The sequence below is a fragment of the Lucilia sericata genome, unplaced genomic scaffold (assembly GCF_015586225.1).
Source record: "Lucilia sericata isolate MDLA Ls3-8-SP2 unplaced genomic scaffold, ASM1558622v1 Contig000094F_arrow, whole genome shotgun sequence".
Classification (NCBI taxonomy): domain Eukaryota; kingdom Metazoa; phylum Arthropoda; class Insecta; order Diptera; family Calliphoridae; genus Lucilia; species Lucilia sericata.
This window is the reverse complement of record NW_023994126.1, coordinates 340,122-365,869: the sequence shown is the minus strand read 5'-3', so window position 1 is coordinate 365,869 and position 25,748 is coordinate 340,122. Positions and strand designations below refer to the sequence as shown.

Here is a 25,748-nt window from a genome sequence, read left to right as displayed (position 1 = left end):
GTTTGTCAGGTTAACTACATCGAGCTCCCTTCCCTTTAAAGCTATTACATTCGCCCTTTCGTTGCCGACTACTCCCGAGTGGCCTGGTACCCATATGATGTAAACCTTACCTCTGGGAGAGTATTCAGTTAAAGCTTTCTTACAGTCCAATACTATAATTCTATCACCTGATATCGCCCTAATTGCTTTCTAGCTGTCGGTAAATATATTAAGCCCTGTGGGCGCCATATTTATTCCAATCCAATTTACACATTCCGTTATTGCTCGGACTTCTGCCTGGAAGCTTGTGTTATGATTAGGTAAACGGTAGTATATTTCTGTTTCTGGGTCTTCAATATTGAAGGCCCACTTTGTCCCCTAATTTAGAGCCATCCATGTAGCAACGGATTCCTACTGGTATTTGCTCCAAAGTTCCGCTTGACCAAGACACTCTATCTGGGATTAGCGTTTCAAAGTTTCCGACATATTCTGTGCCTGGTATGCGATCAGGCACGTCCGATGAATGTGTATAACCTTCCAATGTGTCCAGTATACATTGATGACGTGTCCTATAATTTTGGCCAGTTCGCTTAAAGTAAAGAGCCGTTCGGCTGTAAGCGCCGCCTCATATCTTAAATATGTTTCAATGGGTGAAATATCAAGCAACGTTTCCAGAGCCTTGGTTGGAGTAGTACCACTTATACCCAAGCAGCATGTACGCTGAGCTCCCTGTAGTAGTTTGATATTACACTTTTTGTCCAAAGCAGTCAACTAGATTGTTGGCAATGCCAAGAAGTAATACCGGCGTTGCAATTTGTAAAAGCTCTGTAGTTTAAACAACTGTCAAACTGCATTGCTAATTAATATTCATTCTAAGCTTGAGATTTATATCGTAAACATTAACTTAATAAAATACTAAATTCATACATATCTTCACTTTGTTTATACTTAAACATATACACATATAAAGATAAAAACACAACAAGTGGCGACGAGGACAATAATGGCAACAAGATCTTTGGACAATGTTGTTGGAGAAATTTTGGTTCGCCAACAGGAGTCAATAGACAAACAACAAAGGTTGATGGGGATGCTTATCAACATAACACAAAACAATGGTTCCGCCCAAGCTTCTAATTCATCGACACCGGCATCTTGTTTATCCACTGCACCTGAGGCCTTAATGGATATAATATCTAAAAATATTCGTGAGTTCGTATATGAACCAGAAGATGGCCAAATATTTTCAACGTGGTATGACAGATACGTAATGTAACCGACAGATTACGTATGTAACCGAAGCACAAGAGCTTGACGACGCATCAAAAGTTAGGTTATTGCTGAGAAAAGTAAGTACGGAGGTATTCAATAAATATAAGGATTACTTGCTACACAGGAAGCCTCGCGACGTTACATTTGCTGAAACGCTCGAAAACCTAAAAAATTTATTTGGCAGAAAAGAAAGTTTATTTAATTTACGGGTAAAGTGTATGCAAAATGTAAGAGGTGAAATGGAAGATATTGTAAGTTATGCCGCCATTGTTAACCGCCATTGCGAAAATTTTTTATTAAACAAATGCAGTGCAGACAACTTTAAATGTTTAATATTCGTAAACGGTTTAAAGATGGAAAAGGATAGAGAAATAAAAGCTAGACTCTTAACCTTACTTGAAAATGAAACAGAGACAGCACCAATTACAATAGCCAAATTGGTAGCAGAAATTCAACGAATTGAATGTTTAAAACGTGACGTCACTGTTGAAGAAAATAATCAAACAAATATTAATGCAATTAAATCGTCAAATTTTTCAGAACACAAATCTCAAATGCCAAAGCGTCCCTGTTGGCAATGTGGCCAAATGCATTTCGTACGTGACTGCAAATACACAAATCACAAATGCAGTCTATGCAACCGAATGGGCCACAAAGAAGGTTTCTGCTCATGTTTTCCTGAAAAAAATAGCCGCCAAAACAAATCGAAAAATAAATTTAACAAAAAGAATTATATAAAAAGCGTGCACACAGGTAAAACCTCAATCAAAAGCCGAAGATATGTCAGTTTACTTATTAACAATATAAGAGTTAAATTACAACACGATACCGGATCCGATGTTACAATAATTTCTAAACAAATATGGATAAAACTCGGTAAGCCACCATTACATACAACAAATTTAAAACCCCAGGAGGCTTCAGCAAACAGCATAAATATTTTAGTTTTGATGCAATGGTATCTATAAATAACACCGACATTATTTGTAGCATTTTGGTTTCCTCTATTCCAAATTTAAATCTTTTTGGATCTGACCTAATCGACAAATTTAATTTGTGGCATAAACCTGTCGATTCGTATACATCATGTAAAAACATAAATCTCAAAGGTACGCTAACACCAATGGATCTACGTAAACAATTTCCGGATGTCTTTAGGGAGGTAATCGGACATGTCAAAAATTTTAAAATTCATCTGCCATTAAAACAAAACGCTGTTCCAGTATTCCGCCCTAAACGACAGGTAGCATACGCCGTAAAGAAATCACTGGACGAAACGCTTGACACTTTGGAGCGAGAAGGCATTATCACCCCAATAAACTATTCAGAATGGGCCGCTCCGATTGTTGTGGTAAAAAAATCATCTGGTAAGCTTAGAATCTGTGGTGATTATTCTACAGGACTCAACGCTCAGCTTGAGCCACACAATTTTCCGTTGCCACTACCAGATGATATATTTGTAAATTTCAATAATTGCTCATCATTTTCAATTATAGACCTAAACAACGCCTACATGCAGCTGGAGGTGGATAACGAAACTAAAAAGTTATTGGTGGTTAATACTCACCGTGGTCTTTACACATTTAATCGTCTTGCTCAAGGAGTTAAATCCGCACCAGGCGCAGTTCAGCAGGCCATACAAACCATACTTTCCGGTGTTGAAGGTGCGTACCCTTATTTGGATGATGTGGTCATCGCAACAAAAACACGTGAGCAAAACGAAAAAGTAGTAAAACTTGTTTTAGAACGGTTGAAAAAGTATAACATGACAGTAAATTTTGAAAAATGTCAATTTTTTAAATCGTCATGTACTTTTCTGGGATATCACATTGATAGCAAGGGCATATCTCCAGATAAAAACAAAATCAAACAAATTCGTCAATTACCATCACCTACAAATATCAGCCAATTGCGGTCGTACTTAGGAGCAGTCAACTACTACGGCAAATTTCTTCCAGACATGCGAAAACTAAGATACCCGTTAGACAAACTTTTGAAGAAAAACGTAAAATGGAATTGGTCGAACGAATGTCAACAAAGTTTTCAACGTTTCAAACAACTTTTATGTTCCGATTTGTTCCTGACGCATTTTGACCCACGACTTCAAATCAAAGTAGCTGCAGATGCTTCAAATGTTGGCCTGGGTGCATATATATGTCATGTGTTCCCAAATGGAAGTGAGAAAGCAATATATCATTGCTCAAGAGCACTTACCTCGGCGGAAAAAAATTATTCCCAAATTGAGAAAGAAGCCCTTGCGCTTGTGTTTGCTGTTGTGAAATTTCATAAATACCTGTACGGAAGAAAATTTATCCTCCAAACCGACCATAAGCCACTATTGGCTATATTTTCAAGTAAAAAGGGAATTCCTGCGCACTCCGCAAATCGCCTTCAACGTTGGGCAATAACACTTACTCACAATGTCTTACGATTTTGAACTACAATATGTATCAACAAATAATTTTGGCGTTGCCGATATTTTATCGAGACTGATTGATAACGCCCCAAAACCAAATGAAGAAACGGTGATAGCCTGCATTCAGCTAGAGAAGGACATCAAGTTGGTGATTGATGATGCCACAAAATCTCTACCCGTCACCTTCAATATGATTCGTGCTGCCACTGAAAAAGATGATGAACTTCAAACCGTTATAAGCCATCTAAAATTTGGTAAGTGGCCCAAAATAATTGATTCATATTTAAAAAATTATTTCTCACGAAAAGACAATTTGAGTATTGCCAGCGACTGTTTGATGTATGGTGATAGAATTGTCATACCTAAATGTTTCAGAAATAAAATTTTAAAAGAATTGCACAAGGCTCACGATGGCATTGAAACAAAACTGAACAAAAATGTTGGCAAGAAAATGTTGGCCGCAAATAGATGAGGACTTAACAAAATACGTTCAAAATTGTTCTAAATGTTCAGTAGTTGCAAAAACACTGCCAAAAACTACATCCTGGCCAATTGCTAACAGACCAATGCAACGGATCCATATGGACATAGCCGGTCCCGTGGATAATTTTTACTATTTTATTATTGTGGACGCATACTCTAAGTGGCCCCAAATATATCAAATTAAATCCATTTCATCTGCCATTATAATTGACTGCCTTCGAGATTTTACAACTGCATTTGGTAATCCAGAATTGATTGTGAGTGACAATGGCACCCAATTTTCAAGCCAGTTATTTGCCACATTTTGCATAGAAAACGGAATACAACACATATTTACAGCGCCTTACCACCCACAATCAAATGGACAAGCCGAAAGATTTGTGGATACCTTAAAAAGAGCATTAAAAAAATTAGAAGGGTCAGGAACAGCAAAAGCCAATCTAAATACTTTCCTCCAGTGTTATCGGTCTACTCCAAATAAAGCTACGGGAAAAACTCCGTCTGAATTGTTCGTGGGAAGGAAAATTAGAATAAACCATGACTTGCTACGAAAACCTAAAGTGGAAATCCTAATTCGTAACCAGAAAATGGAATCTCAGTTTAATAACCAATATGGAGCTAAACAAAGAATCTACGATATTGGACAACAAGTGTTAGCAAAGGTATACAAGCGAAATGAAATGAAATGGACCCCCGGAATAATTACAAATAAGATCGGTAAAGTTATGTACGAGGTAAAACTTAATTCATCATATTCCAGAATCGTTCGATGTCATGTTAACCAATTAAGACCAGATTTTTCCAAATGCCCTGAATCGAACACTTCATCATTAACAGATCTTTTAGATTGTTTTGACTTACAACCAATATCTTTTAATCATTTAGAAACCACAAATGCTGCTGAACGAATGGATGTTAGTCAGGAAGATTTTGAACAACAACATAATCCAAATTATATTTCAACAGAACAGCAAGTTGCTGAACCATCGTCGTGTATTCCAGTAGAAGCTCCAGCATCACATCAGCCCGCAGAACAACGTCTAGCCAATTTCCTCAAACAACTCAACCATTTGTAAGTCCTACTCCACCTCTTGAATCTAATGTTGCTGCTGACTCAAATGTGAAATTAAGAAGGTCAAGTCGAAATCGAAAGCCTCCGTATTGGGGCCCATATTATATATCTAAAACAAAGGGAGATGTTGGCAATGCCAAGAAGTAATACCGGCGTTGCAATTTGTAAAAGCTCTGTAGTTTAAACAACTGTCAAACTGCATTGCTAATTAATATTCATTCTAAGCTTGAGATTTATATCGTAAACATTAACTTAATAAAATACTAAATTCATACATACATATCTTCACTTTGTTTTTACTTAAACATATACACATATAAAGATAAAAACACAACACAGATTATTGAAGCATAAGCTAGAATTGGTCTAATTACACTTTTATAAAGCCAATTTGTCATAGTAGGACTAATACCCCATTTCATGCCTATGGTTCTCCTACATATCGCCCAGCACCGATGTGCCTTGTTGATCCTATCCTCTATGTGGTGTCTACACTTTATTTTCCGGTCAAGTATTACACCTAAGTACTTAACTTTGTCTGTCACCGGTATCTTCTTGCCCAGGAAGCAAGGTTCAGTATATGTTGAAAATGTTGTCCTTCTTGTGAAAAGACAGATTTCTGTCTTCGCCGGGTTAACATTGAGGCCTCTCGGTTGAGACCATCTCAAGGCCGTATTCAGAGCCTCCTCAGCTCTTCTACACAAGTAATTTGGATCCTTTCCCTTTAAAAGTATTACGACATCGTCTGCAAAGCAGACAGGTCTAAGTCCTTTCTCGGTTAGGGTCCTTAGGAGGCTATTAATCGTGGTAACCCAGAGTAAAGGTGACAAAATGCCACCCTGTGGTATACCGCGAAATACCTTTTTCCTGATAGTTATATCGTACATCTCGCAGCTGTTCCTTAGCATGTAGTTGATCCAGTTACGGATCACCCGGTCAACATAAAACTGGTCTAGGGATTGGATAAGGGTATCAGTGTGCACGTTATTGAAAGCGCGTTCGATGTCAATGCATACCGCCAGTGTATACAGTTTGCTATCGAAAGATTCACCTAAGTAGTGGACGACTTCGTTTAAAGCGGTTTTCACCGATCGTCCCTTTACATAAGCATGCTGTTTATATTTAAGGTCTTTGTATGGTATACTGCTTTTAACCATGCTATCGACTATCCGTTCCAAGGTTTTAAGTAGGAAGGACGTAAGACTTATCGGTCGATAGGATTTAGGTGTCGCAAAGCTAGGTTTCCCTGGTCTGGGTATAAATATTACCCTTGCATCCTGCCATTTAACTGGCGTATATGTCAATTTTAAGCATGCAGTGAATATCTGTGACAGATGTACTGAAACCAGTCCCGCCTCCATCTGCAAAAGTGCCGGAAAAATACCATCCGGCCCTGCAGCTTCATAGGGAGCAAAGCTCTTGATTGCCCCTTTAACCATATCAGATGTAATAACTATTTCCGTGTTACACTCCCCTTCCTCCAATATCGGTTCATCTGTGTTATTCGTTATACCGGCTGGGAAATGAGAGTACATTAGGAGTTTCATTGTCACCTCCATATCCTCAAGCCTCCTGCCCGTGTCATCGCTCATAGATTCCGGTTGGACATGAGTTTTGGATAGGAATTTTTTTTATCTTCGATACGTCATTTACGCTATCTACCTGTTCACAGAAAAGTTTCCAGGAGTCTCGTTTGGCTTTTCGAACGATTTTCTTATATTCACCAAGTTTATTACGATACTCATCCCAGTATACTGCGGTCTTTTTACGCCGTGCCCGGTTAAATAGTTTGCGAAGAGTCTTCCCATGGTTCCGGATCTCCCCAGTTACCCAGGGTTTCTCCTGGGCAGATCTCCACTCTCGCAGAGGGCTCTTTATGTTGACATTGAAAAGTGTCCTAACCTAAACGGTTCTTTAGTAAGGTCCCGAACATTGTCCAATTAGTTTTAGACTTATTCCGAAACTTTATCGGCGTTGGTGGTGGCCTTAGTATTTTGAATCTTATGTACCGATGGTCAGAAAAGGAGTGCTCGTCCGAAACTCTCCAATCCTGAATTTCGTTTATAAGCTCTTCTGAACATATAGTTATATCTAATACTTCTTATCTGATTCTATTGACGAAGGTAGCTTTATTACCTAAGTTCAATGTTATCAAGTCTTTAGTAATAATTAATATTCAATGTATGTAAATTAATTTTTCAAAGATTATTTTGCATTATACTAAAATATTTCGTATATATTACGAAAGAATTTCGTTGTGCGAAACAGCGAACGATTCGTACAATGTACGACATTTTTCGTATATATTAGGCATGGATTTTTTTCAGTGTACAAATAAATCGCGTTGATAGAAACAAACTTTTCAATTTTAATAGTTTTTGCCTCTACTGTAAAATTTTTAAAAATTTGCGTTTTAGGTGACGATATGTAAAATACATGTCGTCTAATACCACCTTAAAAAACACCTTGTTATGTGTGCTTTGATCTATGTTTTTGTTTTGGCAGTGAAGCAAAACAATAGTGATTAATTTGTTTTCAATTTTTGTATGAAAATTGGGGTCGATACGCCAAACAGTGTTGTATGGAGCATATTTATTTAGTCTCAAAATTGTGCATATAGACCAAAGTAAACATTGGGTTTCGGAATCGAAAAGGGGATGTCCAAATTATATACAATCAACTCTTTACTCAATTTCTTTAAAAATGGTCTGTGGGTCAAACCAATAACATACTGACGATATACATACATATGGGCAATTTCGTGTCAAGTGACCTAACTCAAAAAATCGATTTGGATGAAATTTGAAAAATGGTTAGTACTATTGGATAGTAGGTCAGATACAAATTTTCAGAGCTATCGTCCAAGAACTGCAGGACTTAGAGGGGGTCAAAGTTGGACTTTGTGTTTATACAGGGTTTTATTCAAATAAGTGTAACTTTTCACCTATTGGTCCTAGCAAAAACATTCCAAAGGAGTTCAGATAGCTATTTCTTCATTGTTTTCAAAAAAACAAAAACTTCCATTTTGAAAAAATAGGGAAAAATTAAGTGCCAAATATTGAAAAGTATCTAAATCTTGATTTAAAAAATAATTTTTTTGATAGATATCCCAATCGCATCCCATTATGGGACTATAAATCCCTTAAAGGAAATTGTATATGCTTTCATCTGAGATAAAAAGCGGAGGGAAAAAAATTATTTTTTTTTTTATATTTAAAAAAAAAATATTTTTGGAAATAATGAAGAAATAGCTATCTGATCCTTTGGACAATTTTTGCTCGGACCAATAGGTGAAAAGTTACACTCATTTGAATAAAACCCTGTATAACCAAAATGTCCAACTTTGACTTGACACGAAATTGCCCATATGTATTTATTATTATTTTTTTTTTTTGATTATTTAAATTGTTGGCTGAGCTTATATGGAAAACCTTTAAACAGGGTATGGAAACCTTTAAACACTTAAGTAAACTTTGAGTTTTTAATGGTACTCCACCAGCAAAGTTGAAGAGTTTCAATGGTCTCCACCAGTGTATAAACAGTTGAGTTTTAATGGTCTCCACCAGAGTATAAACGGTTGAGTTTTAATGGTCTCCACCAGGGTATAAAACATAACCTCACTTGAGGCGATACAAAAGCACTAGATTAATGTAGACAACATATAACTATGAACAGTTATATGAAGTAATACACCAGTGCGAATGAGACGCAATACTGTTGAAAGCCAGGCAACAAACACAAGCCTGAACGCGTTTAAAAAATAATCGCGATAACTTGAGAGTTGGTCCGCAGCTCAGACCTGAATTACTGATACATTTGTATGTATAAAAAAAATTTAAACAACAATTTAAAAATGGCGTTTTTCATACACACAAATATTTATTTCTTTTGTTGCAAAAAGGTTACAAAAGTTACTCGGTGTAAAACCGTACTTAGCACGCTATAACGTCGATGTGAATTGTCTGTTGATATTTTAAGCAGTTGCTTAACAATTTTCCCAGCAGTTCGACGAAGAGTCAAAGCATCCGACAGTGATTTCCACTAACGTCTAACCACCTGGTTTGCTCCAATTCGTCTTTCGTCACGGATGTACTTTTTGTAAACGAGGGAGACTTTAGCGAGAGAGTGGACACTTAGAAAACAATCTTAAACTTTTTGTCAGTCGCTTCGTAATCTATGTCCTCGTAGGACAAGCACATGTTAAAATAGCTAGTCACCTGGGCAGTCGGTGGCTAGGGGTATCCCAAAGTGTTAGGTTAAATAGATAGTTTTGGACTGCCCGACCGAACTGCTGGTTAGGTTAAAATTTATAAACACGAACTGAAATAATATTTAATATTTTGCATGAAATTTTTTAAAAACAAGACTTCATTAAAAACCGTTTTCTGTTCCTGTTTCCGAATGGCTAATGATTAATTATTAAAAAAAAATTAAAATACAAAATGGCTATTTAACCGGTTAACCGAGTCATAAAAACCGGTCAACCGAAAATAAATATTAAAAACGGTTCACAGAAAAAAAAAGAAAAATGCAATAAAAACCGGCTGACAGGATTATTAATTCTAATCTTAAGTTTAAAGTTTTTTTACTTACCGAATTTACTATAAAAATACCTCTACCACGGCTTGACGCAGCTGGTTTAACAATCCAGGGCCCTCTATGTTTATTATGTGCTGTCACGAGATCTTTGTACTCTAGAGGTAACATAAATGATTGTGGAACGATATCAAAGTGTTTAAGTCCACGCAGATGCTGCATTCGTTCAATATTCTTATATAAACGGTCTTTACGTGTCAACTCATAAGACCTAATTGTAAATGAAAATAATCGATAATGTAATAAAAATATGAAATAAAATTTGTCTATGAAGTTCTGAAATATACCTAGGAAAGTGATTTACCCGCTGATAGGGAGCTAGATTTCGTAAAATATCAGGTTTCATATGTATACCTGTCCATAGAATACTAAAGTTTTCATTCTCATCCGATTCCGTAAGACCATGACGAGCAAAAATTTTTCGTAATAGTTTTGTTTCCGTTTGAACAAATTTGTACGTTAATTTGAGATCGACAGCAGGCATACCAGCAGCTGGCGAATATTCGTCAAATTCGTTCTCTAATTTCCTTTCGTCGCCATCATATTCTCCATCATCTGCAGCATCGTCCGTTGGATTAATATTAGTTATATCAGGGGTTTCTACTATTTTAACAACCTCCTTTTCAATTTCTTCTAGTTCATCGCCTTCGCTCGAAATGGAATAATCACTCGAAGATAGAGAATCACACAAAATCTTTTCTGAATTAACTATGTGTACAATATTTTTTGGCGCCCTTACTACATTTCTTTTTCCCTCATTCGAAATATACTGAATCGTTGATTTCTTGTTAATCGGTATTTTTAAAGAATTAGCATTTCTACTTGTGGACGGCACTGGATTATTAATACAATTGGAATTTCTCTTATTATTACACATGCTTGTATTACTTATCGGTTCACGTTGTATATTTGTAATATTATTAAACGTATCGGCATCATTTGAAATAAGTGTCTCTTTTGTTTTTGTATTTAAAACCGAAGTTCGGAAAACAAGGACAGCATCTCGTGACCCTAAATTACCACTTGTAATCCAATCATCATCACCAGGCTTTTCAATGCGTTTGCAACTTCTGTAATATTTAAATAATTTATTTTAGTTTCCGAGGTCAAATTTAAATGATTTTAAAAGCTTTGTGTTTATTATTCGTACAAATAAAATTACGTATTAATAACCAAATTATTTAAAAACAAAATCCATAGCATGGTGATTGTAAAAATATTATATTTTGCATTTAATTTTTATGGGCAATTCCGTGTCAAGTGAACTAACTCAAATAACCAAGTGACCCAAATCGATAAAATTTGCACCAAGGTTAGTATTATTGGATAGTAGGCCAGACACACACATTTTCACATTTTCATCGGTCAAGAACTGCCGCACAGTGCTTTGACCCATAGGCAAATTGCTTATAAAATGTCCTAATTAAATATGTAAAATAAAATTTATATTTACTCTTTTTGATGACGCTAGAGGGCTCTAAAGTCAAAAAAATTCTAGCCAAATATGTTTGACAAAATAATGCATTTAAAAGCTTGTATGAAAAAATATTCCATAAATTAATTTTTAAGTAATTATTCCAAAGTAATTTTTAGAATTAAGGATGGTTTCGACAAAAATAATTACATATTGTTACTTTTTGTTGTATTGGAAATTATACATTTATTTTAATATATACAGTGAATCAACTAAGTTTTTTGTCTACCTTTTTTAAAGAGAATTTTGCTTTTTTTTAAACATGAAATTTTTCTTATTTGGACTATCAGACACTTACATACCGAATTTCATATTCCTACGATCAATCCTCAAAAATTTATGCACAGCGACGTTTTTACGCTTCATATTATATGAGAGGTGGGCGTGGCCTTGTATCCATTTTTTAATGCTGGAGTTTTGTTTACTATCTTATCAAATACTTATAGTCTTATTTTGAATACATTTTGACCTCTTCTAACTTCGGCAGTTCCGAGTGACCGATAGAGCTGAAAATGTGTGTCTGGACTACTATCCAATAGTACTAACGTTGGTGCAAATTTCCAAATCGATTTTTTGAGTTGGATCTCTGGATGCGATGAAGTTTTGCATAAATATAACTTTTTCTAAATGAGAAAAATAAATATTTTTGCCAACGTTTTTGGATTTTTATTACATTATCTTAAAGATTTGCCGCCCAAATAAAGTTAAATTTACATTAGGGTGTCCCGTGGACCACATTAGTTCTCAAACGATGCGATTTTGACCCCTATTTCAATAAAAAGCAGAAAAAAACTCACTAAAAGTCATTATGTAGACTAACAATTTTCTAAAAAAACAATTGTACAACTATTTTCCCGTAATCAGAATTACGGAATTTTTTAGCCCCATTTTGATTTTTTTAACATATGGAGGGACTATATTCAATAGTTTTTATCTAAAATAACACAAGTTTTTAAGAGAGCAAAAAAAAACTGTTTATTTCGCTAGTTCTTGAAGATTTTTGAGTTTTTTCTTCTACAATATACATATTTTTACGACCATATTCTAAATTGTTATATAAAAAGAATTTCAAATCTTGCATTAATTGCAAAATTATTCACAAATTTATATCAGATAGAGCTTTTTCTACGAAAAATTTTTTACAACCTTCAGATAGAGAGTTTTTCATAGAAATATACATTTTTTATTAGATTTAATATAAACAAATATTATATTTTATGCAATTTAATGAAGTAATATAAACCAAATTGTTGAAAAAGCAACAGACTATAAGGTTTTGATGCAAAATCAATGTTACATGATTAAACACGGCAATAAAATTAATCAAATTAGTATCATAATGAGCGATATCTCGAAAACTATTAAACCGATTTCAAATATTTTTGCGGATTTGTGTTCAGCATGTCCAAATGAGTAAAAACACTTGTTTTGCAACAGAAAATTATCCAAAATAATAGAGTTTGAAGCTATTTTTGGATAAGATTCATTCAGAATTTTCATGCATTCAGAATTTTTCTTTTTTTAAGACAGAGAAATTTAAAAATTTGCTATAAAATTGCCAAAAAATATTTTTTTCTTTTGAAATTTATGTCACTGATGCGGGATATTTTGCCATCAAAATCTTATTTTCATGAAAATGACCGATAGAGACTATTGAATATAGTACCTCGATATTGTACTGAGATCAAGATTTTTAAAACCAAAATCAAAAACCTGGTAATGGCTTGTACTTACTGAACAATTAAATTTTCAATGTGAACTACATACCATCTGCATTACTTATAAGGAGTTTAGTAATGACTACAATTTAATCTGATATCCCAACAAACCAAGCCATAATCAATATATAACTTATGCTGACCATACGTCCTCTTTTTTAGAGTACAATCATCTATTTTAATTGGCTGTCATCTTTAAAATTTATGTCCTCTTTCTGTTATCTATTTCCATAGTCTGTCCATAGTTTAGTCATCTTAATTTTTAAAAACCATGATCAATATTTATTTTTGTAAATTCAAACTGGTCACCGATTTTTTTTTCTGTTAAGTTGTATGGATCTCTCTTTTAATTTTTTTTAAGAATATAACTGTTTTAAAAATCAAAATTTTACGTTTTTGAATAATTCTTTAATATTTTTTCTTCCATTTTTGAAGAAATTATTTTATTTTAGTTTATTATTATTCTATACAAAACAAAATACAACCCTGATAAGCTGCCGACGCGTCAAAAGTTGAAAGTTGCTGAACAAAACCAAAATAATTTTAAAATAAATGAATTTGTTTTATTTTGCTATTCACCAATAGATGGCACATATTTTTTAAAATGTGTAAATAAAAAATGTGTAAAATAAACAAAATTCCTGTAACTAAAATATTGCACACAGGATATTTCAGTGCAAATATCAATTTTTGTACCAAATTGTTACTAATTGTATGGAAAATTTATAATTTTTATTTATTGGATTTATTAAATCCAATCCAAGCAAACATTCTATAACTGAGAAATCATAACAGTTAATGTTCCCAAACTTTGTATGGAAAACTCTGAAATTGGTATGAATATTTTGAAAAAGTGGGCGGATAAGATATAGAGGGCGTGGGCCACAAATATCAATTAAATATTAAATTTCGTGTATTTGGGAAAATATAACAGCAAGAATCCTTCGATTTTCGTACGCATAACTTTACTGTCAATACAAATATTTATAAAGAAAAAATTTATTTTGTATAAATGAAAAACTAAAAGAAATAGATTCTTGAAAATAGTAACATTACTATCCATTGAAATATATAGAACCAAAATGGGCAGACCAACAGTAGTGGGCGTGGCCTCCAATAATATTAAAATAATGGAATTTTTATCAGAAACTACTACAGTTTAGGGAAACACATTGAACATAGCCAGTAAAGCTTAAAAATATATGTATTATTTATTATTATTAAATTCTTAACAAATATGCCACGCCCACTTTACAGATTTTGCCCATTTTTATGTAACGGCTTATATTGGTGTAGCCTACAAACATGCAAAGTTTTATTTTGATACGGCTTTGAAAATGCGAGTTATGAGATATGTCCGGCTAGATTGAGCATTTGGACTACTGTGCGAGTGTGGTGAGTACTTCCCTCCAATCACATCACCGTGTTGAAACAATGAGTTTAAATGAGTAAGTAGTGTAAAGACGTTTTATCAATTTTTTAACTCATTACTTTTCAATGTAAGTTTTTCCTGGGAACAAATATCTTTAGTTTTTAATAGAAAAATTATCTCTTCTTTGGAAATCATTATTACACTTCAATCCACAGAAGCTAAAAAATACGATTATGCTACTTTTGAAGTGGTGATAAATGTATGCAATTCTTTTTATAAACCGGTTAACCCAAACCCCGGTTTTTTATCTTAGCCCATATTTTTACGAATAAAAATTTTTGTTTCGTAAAAACAAAAATTTACCAAATCTCTCTTTGCCGAAGTAAAATATCAAAGTAAGATATGCAACACAAATATAAGCTTTATTATTCAAATTGATAACATAGTGAGACCAAATAAACGAAAATTAAAATACCTGGGAAGTGATACTATTTTTCTGAATGGTGAATCCGAGTAGACCAAGAAAATGTTTTTGAAATTTGCCAAACACCTCCAAAATCTTAAGTTACGGGTAAAGAACCGGGTTTTCGCACCTTTAAGCACTTATAAGTCAGTAACTTAGTTGAATCTGAACCGATTTTAAGTTTCTCCGCTTTTACTTTAGAATGAGAGATTTGGTAAATTTCTGATTTTACGAAATAAATCTATTTTTGTCAGTTTTCATCAGATTTCAAAGTTTTATATCTTATTTTATTCATAAAAATATGGGCTAAAATAAAAAAATATTTAAAAAATATGTTTTCGAATAAAGTGTGGGTCAAAAATTATCGTGAATCATAAAAAAAATTTAAAAAAATATATAAAAATTTGTATTTAGATCAGTGGTGAGCAGACACATACTATCAAGTATTTATTGTGTGTATTAAGCAGCAGAGAACCGTATTCAAGTCAACATTTAGCATTAGTACACTGTAAAAAGTTGTTCATAAACAAAATAAAATATTTTGCGTGCAAATACACCTTTAATGTACATAAACATACATTAATAAATTATTTCAATAATTTTTTTCAATAAAGAGTGGAAAAATAAAAAAGTAATTTCATGAAAAACTAAATATTTTTATAAATAATGAATATTATCTATAAAAATTTACAATTCTCTTTAATTTTTTTATAATTAAACAATTATTTTTGACCATCCATAGTTTTAAAAAAAAAAAAAACAATATTCCCAATTAACATCAAACATTTTGCTATGTGTATTAAAAGAGAACATAACATGCATTAAAAAATTTCGCAACAACAAAACAACAAACAAGTTTTCATTTCACTTAAACACAGACACACCAATATACGCAAGCTTATTGTGTACGTGTGCCATCGAAGCGTCAGCAGAATTTTCAGGCTTATACACGCGAGCATTCGAATCGCAATTCTGCTCTTGACTGATTTAGATCTAAATAATTTACACATTTCCTTAAGAAATATAAAAGTGTGTGTACTCTTTGAAAAATATTAAATTGGTTAAGAAAATTTTGAGATATATTTTTTAGTTTGTCAAGTTAAAAAAAAGGCTTTTTCCAATATCTTCCAATTTTAATTATATTATATCACGTAATGAGTGTTTTTGGGTGTCACACAGTGATAATTAAACCACCAAAATTTACTAAAATGCTAAGTGGTTTAAGATTTCCTGTAGTTATAAATTAATGAAATATGAATCAATGTTTATTGGGTAAAGTCAAAACCGTAACCAATTCCAAATTTTGGAAAACTTAAAATTTTGTATGTATGAAAAAAATTACCCTATAAAATATATGTATACCCAGCTAAAAACGATCTGTATGAACATATATGGTTTCATATATGAAAATGTATGGGTTCATATATTAACATATATGAGCAATTTTATCATATATGGATGCATATATGGAACCATATATGGAGAATTGAATCATATATGGCGTCATATATGGGAGCATATATACGCATATATGAACAGCTTTGTCATATATGGGATCATATACGAACATATATGGATTCATCTATAAATAATATTGTAATATATGCAATCATATATAAGAATATATAAGTTCAAAAATTAATGTTATGTTCCATATATGGAAGCATTTATGTATGGATGTATGTATGTATGTATGTACGTATGTATGTATGTATGTATGTAGTATGTATGTATGTATGTATGTATTCTGTATGTATGTATTATGTATGTATGTATGTATGTATGTATGTATGTATGTATGTATATGTATGTATGTATTTAGTATGTATGTATGTGTGTATGTAATGTTATGTATGTATGTATTATGTTGTATGTCTGTATGATTAGTATGTTGTCTTATGTATGTTGTATGTTTTGTGTATGTCTTTCTGTATGTAGTAGTCTGTAGTATGTATGTTGTAGTTGTATGTTGTATGTCTGATTCATGGTTGTATGTATGTCTGTTGTTGTATGTATGTATGTATGTTGTTGTCTTCTGTTGTATGTCTGTATGTATGTATGATGTTGTATGTATGTCTGTATGTATGTATGTCTGTCTGTATTGTATGTAGTTGTGTATGTATGTATGTATGTATGTATGTATGTACTGTATGTATGTATGTATGTATGTATGTATGTATGTATGTATGTATGTATGTATGTATGTATGTATGTATGTATGTATGTATGTATGTATGTATGTATGTATGTATGTATGTATGTATGTATGTATGTATGTATGTATGTATGTATGTATGTATGATTGAATTGAATTTGAAAATTTCCCAAAATAACTAGATTTATTTTATTACACATGCAGGTGCATTTATAAAAATTTCCAAAAACAGGTAAAAAATTCTATTTATGGATATTACCAGTAAAAATAAATGTTAATTTATTATTTGCCATTCATGTTCAGTATATACGCGACCATTCATTAAAATACAACGTTTTCTTGCTGCTGTCAATCGCGTATTTATCTTGTAATGACGATTATTAGCAACACTGCTAGAATAAAAAACACTTGTTATTTTATTCTACGCAGTGTTTATTTTAAATAATAATAAGACAATGCTAAAAGTTAATAAATATATAATTTTATTATGTAAAATGTGATAATTTTATAATTTTCGGAAAGAAAAAACTAAAGAGAGTAAAAGTTTTTTCCAAAATCAATGAAATAAAATACTTAAAAAAATAAACAAAAGCAAGTATTAAACAAGAAAGAATGTATAGTCGGGCGTGGCCGACCATATGATACCCTACACCAGATATGAATATTAAATGTGATTTATTTTTCATAATAAAGCATTTATCTTCAATATTCCCTTGTTCCGATACATTTAAGCAATTTATTGATTAAAAAATAATTTTCTGAAAGAGGCTTCATATGGAGGCTAGGGGCAAATATGGACCAAGCCCGATAAAATTTTGTGAATATATTTATATTTACATAATATTTTATTGTGCTGAATTTCATCGCGATATTTGTGTTTATAAGTTAATTTGGGGATTTTGTATGGGAGCTAGGGTCAAATGGGGCCCGATCTTTATGAAATTTGGCAGGGTCATCAAGACTTCTATAAAACTTAGTTGTGCCGTATTTTATCGATATATCTGTATATTTAACATAATTATGAGCTCAGAAGCCCTTTTCGGGGGTTCTGTTCTATGGGGGCTAGGTGAAATAATGGACCGATTTTAACCATTTTCAATAGGCTTCGTCCTTGGATCAAATAAAACGAGCGTGCCAAATTTCATCCAATTATCTTGAAAATTGCGACCTGTACCTTACGCACAAGGTTTACATGGACAGCCAGCCAGACGGACGGACGGACATAGCTTAATCGACTCAGAAAACGATTCTAAGCCGATTGGTATACTTTAAGGTGGGTCTAGGACGAATATTTTTGTATGTTACAAACATCAGCACAAATCCAATATACCCTCCCCACTAAAGTGGTGTAGGGTATAATAAACAAAAGTAAGTATTTCAATTTCTTAAACGTTTATAGAATTAATTAATTTACAATTAAACAGTGAATTGATTAAATATAATTAATACAGTGATAATTAATCTATAATTAAACAGTGAAAGAATCAGGACATGAAAAATTGGCAAAATAAACAAATCAAAAAGTAGCTGAAACACAACAAAGCGGAGGAAACCACGTGACACACGAAGCCGTCAATGTGAACCTGTGCTGTCGAGATTAGCTGAAGTTACAAATCATCCAAATCACATTGGAGAAATGCTAAAAATTTATTTCATCCATTTATATCGGAAAATTATGAAGAAAACGGGAGTATATCTGTGCATATTTGACAAGTTTGTTCTTCAAAACATGTCAACTATAAATGTTAATATTTATAATTAAAATTTTTCGAATTAATTAAAAGAACACTTTTTTATTTCTATAATATAAGTAACTGTCAACTATTACAACTTTTGAATTGATCTATTTTTAGATGGTGCTAGTAAAACACAATATTTGTTATCGAAGAATCGCGTATGATAAAGATTTTTGTTTCCGTGTATGTCCAAAAACGAGGATGGATACCTTAACTATGAGATAAATTACACCATTATGCTGCAAATAGCACATGTAAGTTTTAATTAAAGTAAAAAAATAAAACTTAAATTACATGAATTATGTGCTAAAATTTTATTTTGTATTATTACTTCCCAGTAAAAGCTTTGATTACCATGTAAGGAGTTAAAATGCTAAAATTTACTTACACAATAGCATTTTAAGTCATTATTTTAACACGGTGATGACATTGGAAGCAAGTACTTACCACAAACGACTACAAGTAAGTAGAAAAAGTAGTCGTTGTAAATCTCATGAAAAAACTTATACATCTTCTATATCTTCACTGGCAAGATGACTAATGAATTAGAAAGTATTTATATAACACATTATTAGTAAGACCTTATTAGACTACTTCTATGTAATCCAGACGATATGTAGTAGTTATTGAAAAGTATGTAGTTAGGTAAGTAATTACAATTGAAAGCCATTACCTAATTTTTGCTGGGTTTGTTTCTATATTTAAACAACATTTTATGTATCAGTTTTTATCTTAAATGTACATTTTTATAAATGTAAGTGAAATAATTTATTTTTATAAGAATTATATCCTAAGCTCTTATGTAACTTTTTAAATATTACAATAAATAAACAAAAAATTCAAAATATGCATTTTTATTCAGAACAAAATTGTGGGAATGTATAAATATATATGGAAATGTATGGAAATATATGAATATATATGGCCATATATGTTCATACATATATCGCCAATTTTCGAATCTGTCCTCCGGTAGGTTAGTAGTTAGTATTCTAGGCTGGTAGACCGGAGGTGGTGGTTTCGATTCCCACCTGAGGCACTGGTGAAGGAACGCACAACAGGCCCGATAAAGTCCTAGGTGTATTTGTTCAGATTTGATGTATATATGTATGTATGTACATCCTCCTTTCAAACTAACTAACTAACATGAAAACATCTACGAGCTAAATTTTTAAAACCATTTGGGAATTTTGGTCTACTGATTGACTACTTTCATTTCCCGTTTGTCTCATTCGGAAAAAATCGTTGACCCAAAGTGTTATTCATGTTGGCGACACCACACTAAACATAACCATTATCGAATAATTGATTTTAGTATTAAAAAAATAAACAATATTCGTAATTGTTAAGACATTTGATAACAACAGCTGCTGTTAGCTACCCAGCAAAAACTGAGTAATGGCTTGTACTTTCATAATCACTTACTTTTAAATGTCTACTACTTACCGCCTGCATTACTTTTAAGCACTCTAATAATGACTTACATATAACACTATGCAACAAATTTCGGGTCATCGAATCTTTCCCGAATGAGACCAACGGGAAATGAAAGTAGAAAATCAATAGGCCAAATTCCCAAAAGGGGTTTAAAAAGTTAGCTGCTATTGTTAATTGTTAATACATATAAAATATACATATATGGGAACATTTTTCACAAAATTGCAAAACTTTAAATGCCTATAAATTAAAAATGCGAGCTAACTTTTTTAACCCCTTTGGGGATTTTAGTCTACTGATGGTATACTTCCATTTACCGTTGGGCTCATTCGGTAAAGATTTTCTTGTTGCACAGTGTAATCAGATACGTAAGTACTTAATTTAGAGTTTTGCAGTTTTATTTGCACATTTTATTGAATCGAAAATGGCGTTCCTGTGTTAAAAGCAAGTAGTTGTGAGACAGTGAACTAACGAACAAGAAGCCCTAGTTCGTATTCTATGTGAGCAATTTTTGTTTGTTTTTAAAACAAAACACCTTTTTAACTCCTTATTTGTAAGTCTTAATAAATGTAGAGCATGTGGAGAGGACAGTGAAACTCTGGAGCACTTTCTTTGCCATTGTCAGGCATTCGTCGAAGTTAGATCCAAGTATCTTAGAAGTGATGTTATTCCGGAAATAACATTCTTAACCAACACCGATTGGAAGATTCTTAGGAATTACGTCCAGGAAACTGAGTTTCTGAACATGGAAAAATAATACATTCAGTGAACAATTTTTTTTTCTTGAATTGGAGCGCACAACAGGCCCGATAGTGGCCTAGGTGTATTTCTTCGGATTTGATGTAGTATACATCCTCCTATCAACCTAACCTAACCTAACCTAAGTCTTAATGAAGTAGTTATTTGTATGCGAGCGTGGTAAGTACTTGCCTCCAATGTCATCACCGTGTTAAAATAATGAGTTAAAATGCTAAAAAAAATTTTTTCACTACTTATTCATAGTAGTTAAAAGCGTTATTTTAGCTTCTTAACTCATTACTTTTGAATGTAAGTTATTCCTGGGTACACAATGCTAATTTTTGTGTTGTTTATTTTATAGTCAAAATTTCAGGCACCGCAGTCACATCAAAAAAGTTTTCGAAAATATTAATTCAATAAATAGTGAACATTAAAAAATACAGTTTTTCTGACACAAATTCATTTGTTTTTTGCAGTTATCCTTTGAGCAATTGTTTATTTTTGTTAGAGAAGAACTAAATCGTTATTTTGAACAACAAATATTATAGACATTTTAACGATTATTTAATCGTTAACATTTTGAATCACACTACTGGAGAATGTCATTTACAAACAATTTATTATTTATAAATTATTTTTTCATATTTAAAAAATGATAATGTTGATGTTATTAATATTTCGGGGAGTGTAGAGGAAATAGATTACATATTGACTAGTTAGTTTTCACTGTTAATACATACATATGTACGTAAAGTTGCATGTGGGAGTGTACAATTTATTTAATGGGGAACAACTTGGGAAATAGGTAATTTTGAACATTTAAGTATGTATATATTTTTAAAAGTATTACCGTTTAGTTGTATGATTTCTTTTTAAATTCTCAACACGTTTCCTTGACAGATTGAAAAGTTTTCTTGACATATTTAATCGATCGTCATAAGCCATTCTCAAATTCTTTGTTAGCATCGGCGATCTCAGACATCTTAAAGCATTTATGCAAAAACAATAATTTTTAAATATTCATTTCGATCCGATTTAATTAAACTATTTATCATACATAGACTTTAAAAATGTTAATCTTCTTATAACTTACGTTGCATTTACACTCGATTGGGCATTGGTTGTGGGCATAACGGACCTGTAAAAAAGTAAAAATTATTTATTTAGCTAAAACTAGCATGGATGAATACAAGATAGGGTAATATGATATATACAGATGTTTCGAATCAATTACGCTCTTAATCTTAAGTGCTTAAAAAACTTATATGTATTTAAAAAATAATAATAGAGTGTTAATTGTTAGTAAAACTCAAATTTTCTTAAGAATAGATAAAATTGATATTTCTTATAGCGTTATTCCACAGACATTTTGACCACTTCAAATTTTTAAATCCTTTCCTTAAATACGGTTTATATGACGTAAGAATTTTATTCATAACTAACATGGTTCTTACTTTATAGGTCTATAACCGTGGAGCATACATACAGTGTATGTGTACAGTGTACACGCAGAGAAAAAAAGATGGTTCGGCATGGTTAGGACAACTATTCTATGTTTTTTGTACCAATATTTTCTTGTCATAACCAAACAATTGTTATTTTTATTAAATTTCGTCAATATTTTAGTCTCTGAAAAAAATATTTTTACAGCAAATAAATAATGATAACTATCTAAACATTTTATATTATTTAGAACCATTTAAACTTTCAAATAACCATTAAATGGTAGGTTTTTACACGTATACCCATATAATGTTTAAGATATAAGCAAAATACATTTACTATTAAAAATATGTTGGTATCGCCAATTTTATATCAGTTGTATGGTTTATCTGTACTAGACCGGATTAAATAAAGTGTTGATATCTAAAAATATAATCGTAGACAATATTATACAATTTAAAAGAAATATAAAATACATAAAATATGGTACATACAAATTTTATAATTAAAAAAGTTGTTAATTATCTTTATAGTGACATGAAAGTGTGGATATATTAATTTTTATTTATGGGAATAACAGTGCTAGGAAGTTTTGTGTTTGTTTGAAAGTAAACTAAAAAATAATTACAATTCACGCCGAACACATTAGATTAACCATATTATGTGTACTATGACTAACGTTGTCACTGCAGTTTCAACACAAGTTCTCGATTTGATTATCTGGCAAGATCCAAGGTTTCCATTCTCCTCAGTCGTCTATGACCCTCAAATAGCAGCAAGTCTCTGGCAAGCGAATTTGGATGATCCATTAGTTTCGACAGGTAGGTTAAACTGGAGAGTTTAATCTCCTCGCGTATTATGGGGACATTGAGATCCCTGTGAATATTACTATTGCGAATGTACCACGGGGCACCTGTTATTGTCCTTAACAGTGCTGACTGCTTTCTTTGAGGATGCTGTTCCCCATAGCTGAATGCCATGGCCATATCGGTTTAATGACAATCTTGTACAAAAGTACTTTGTACTCTAAGTCTAGATCAGACCATGGGCCAATTAGCCAGTGCAATTGTGCTGACTTTAACTTTATTTGTGTTACCTTAGCTTCAATATGGTGGCTCCATGTTAAACGGCGATCAAGATAGATACCAAGGTATCTCACATGGCTCTGTTCTGGAATTTTGACGTTGTTTATCTGTATTGGAGGACAGTTTTCTCGTCTTAGTGTAAATGTAACGTGAGTACATTTTGTTGCATTGACTTTTATTTTCCATTTGTCCAGCCATTTTTCCAATTCGCCAATGTGAGTCTGGAGTTGTGCAGAAGCTATTGAAGGGTTTTCATGTATACTTACAAATGCGGTATTGTCCGCAAATGTAGATGTGTGATTCAGTGCGCTCGTTGGCATTTCTGTACCACAATTCTGTAATTTTTTAATTTTAACTACCGATATCGTAAAGTAACGACAAATATCGGTTGCATTAACGAATTTCCAATTCTGTAACTTTTTAACGACCTTAGAATATTTTAACGACTAAGATCGGAAAAATGTGAGAATGTCAAATGTTTTGTATTGAAATATTTTTCAAATATAAAATTATTAACGTGAACTTTTTATTTGTCGTTACATTGCCGATACTTTTTTATATGATTAACGAAAAAAATCGGTGAAATAAAATTCAGAATACCACATAACGACAATTATTGTTAACTTACGAATTTTTACTATTTAACGACAAAATATTGTAGTTAAAAAGTTACTGAATTGCGGTACTGCAGTATATAAAATATATAGGAACGGACCTAGAATACTTCCCTGGGGTACTCCAGCAGATATTGTACGATGTGAAGAGATCACATCTTTAGATCTGATTTGAAAAGTTCTTTCATATACGTAATTTTTAAGCAGTTTGTGAACATTCGCAGGTAGTAATGTAAAAATTTTGTGTATTAGTCCATCGTGCCAGACTTTATCAAAAGCTTTAGAAATATCTATGAATAAAGCTGAGCAATATTGCTTGCTCTCGAAGGCCTTCCGAATAAGAGTGATTATTCGATGTACCTGTTCGATAGTGCTGTCTTTTCTTCTGAAACCGAACTGATGATCAGGAATAATGCTATTATTTTTAAGGTGTACTATAAGGCTTTTGAGCAATAACTTTTCGAAAAGTTTTGAGAATATAGACAAGAGGCTAATGGGGCGGTATGAAGTAACTTGAGTGACATCTTTTCACGGTTTTGGTATTATAACAATCTCGGATATTTTCCATGAGATAGGAAAATATCCAATACGTAGCATCGAGTGAAAAATGAAGAAAATAATTCTCAGTGCTGAATTGGGCAGGTTACTTATCATGGTGGTAGTAATTTTATCTATACCAGGTGATTTTCTTGCCTTAAGACCTTTGATTGTCGTCTTAATGGTAGAGAGCCTAATTTTTTTGGGTGTGGAATCTCGTTATCTATAATGTTAGCACTAATAGATGAATTTGTGTCATTTTGAGTAAACACATTCTCCAAGTGATTGGCGAATGCTTCAATTTCTTGCCCATTCACCATTCTGGAGGCGCATGAGTGAAAATAATGGGACATTTTTTTCATTATTTGAAGGACTTCTATATTGGGCACTAGAAGTCTGTTTTGCGTTCATTTTGGTTACGGAACCCTCTTTTGTCGTATGGGCATACGATTTGTTCTGATTATTTTTATTTGTAATACTTCTATATTGAGCACTAGAAATATCAAGAAGGCTTGGGAAGTTAGAAGCCTTATATTGAGCATTATATTGGCCTTGATTGTTGGATGTGTAGTAATACTGGACACCCGCGATAGTTTGCAGTGTAATTTTAACCGCAGTTATTGCATTTTCTTTTATTACTATCTGTTCTGGGTAGGGACTGGGGTATTCAAACGATTAATCGTCGATCGGTTAATCGATCAATTTTTGACGATTAATCGTTCGAATAAATTAAAATTGCCAAATTTCAAATAACAAATAAACCGAATAATTTCTATCAAATAACCGATTAAGAAAAAATTACTTGTAACAGTAAAATTGCTATATATTTTATAGAAAATTCAATATTTTTATAATAAATTTTCTTCCTTTATTAATTCTTTAATTATTTTCAATAATGAAGAAAATTTATTTGATGATTTCAATAACAATACTTCAGAAACATTTTAGGAATTTGTTCTAATTTACCTACTTCTAGAATGTATTCGTAAAGAAACACTTTAGATTCTTGAAAGGCAATCTTGGAAATCCCCCTTACTTCTACAACCAGTTTTAAAGAACATTGTTGTGTTTTTAAGAATTTCTAATAAGTTTTTCAGCAATAGTTATACACTAATTCAATGGAACGTATGAATTTTGGAACTCGTTGAAAAATCTCAA

The 25,748-nt window shown here is 32.3% G+C and overlaps 1 protein-coding gene across 4 annotated transcripts in view; it reads right to left on the bottom strand.

Moving 5' to 3' along the window:
* Positions 1-25,748, bottom strand: part of LOC119599870 (tubulin polyglutamylase TTLL5) — a 214,203-nt gene that overhangs the window by 43,139 nt on the left and 145,316 nt on the right. For 2 of the 4 annotated variants that reach the window (XM_037949787.1, XM_037949788.1), the window contains exons 2-5: positions 22,005-22,049; positions 21,762-21,893; positions 10,106-10,888; positions 9,816-10,029 (exon numbers count right to left, since the gene is read on the bottom strand). In XM_037949787.1, the coding sequence (XP_037805715.1) occupies positions 9,816-10,029; positions 10,106-10,888; positions 21,762-21,893; positions 22,005-22,042 (1,167 nt within the window). In that variant the 5' untranslated portion in view covers positions 22,043-22,049. The remainder of the gene's footprint in view (positions 1-9,815; positions 10,030-10,105; positions 10,889-21,761; positions 21,894-22,004; positions 22,050-25,748) is intronic. The other 2 variants (XM_037949789.1, XM_037949790.1) reach the window with 1 other exon arrangement.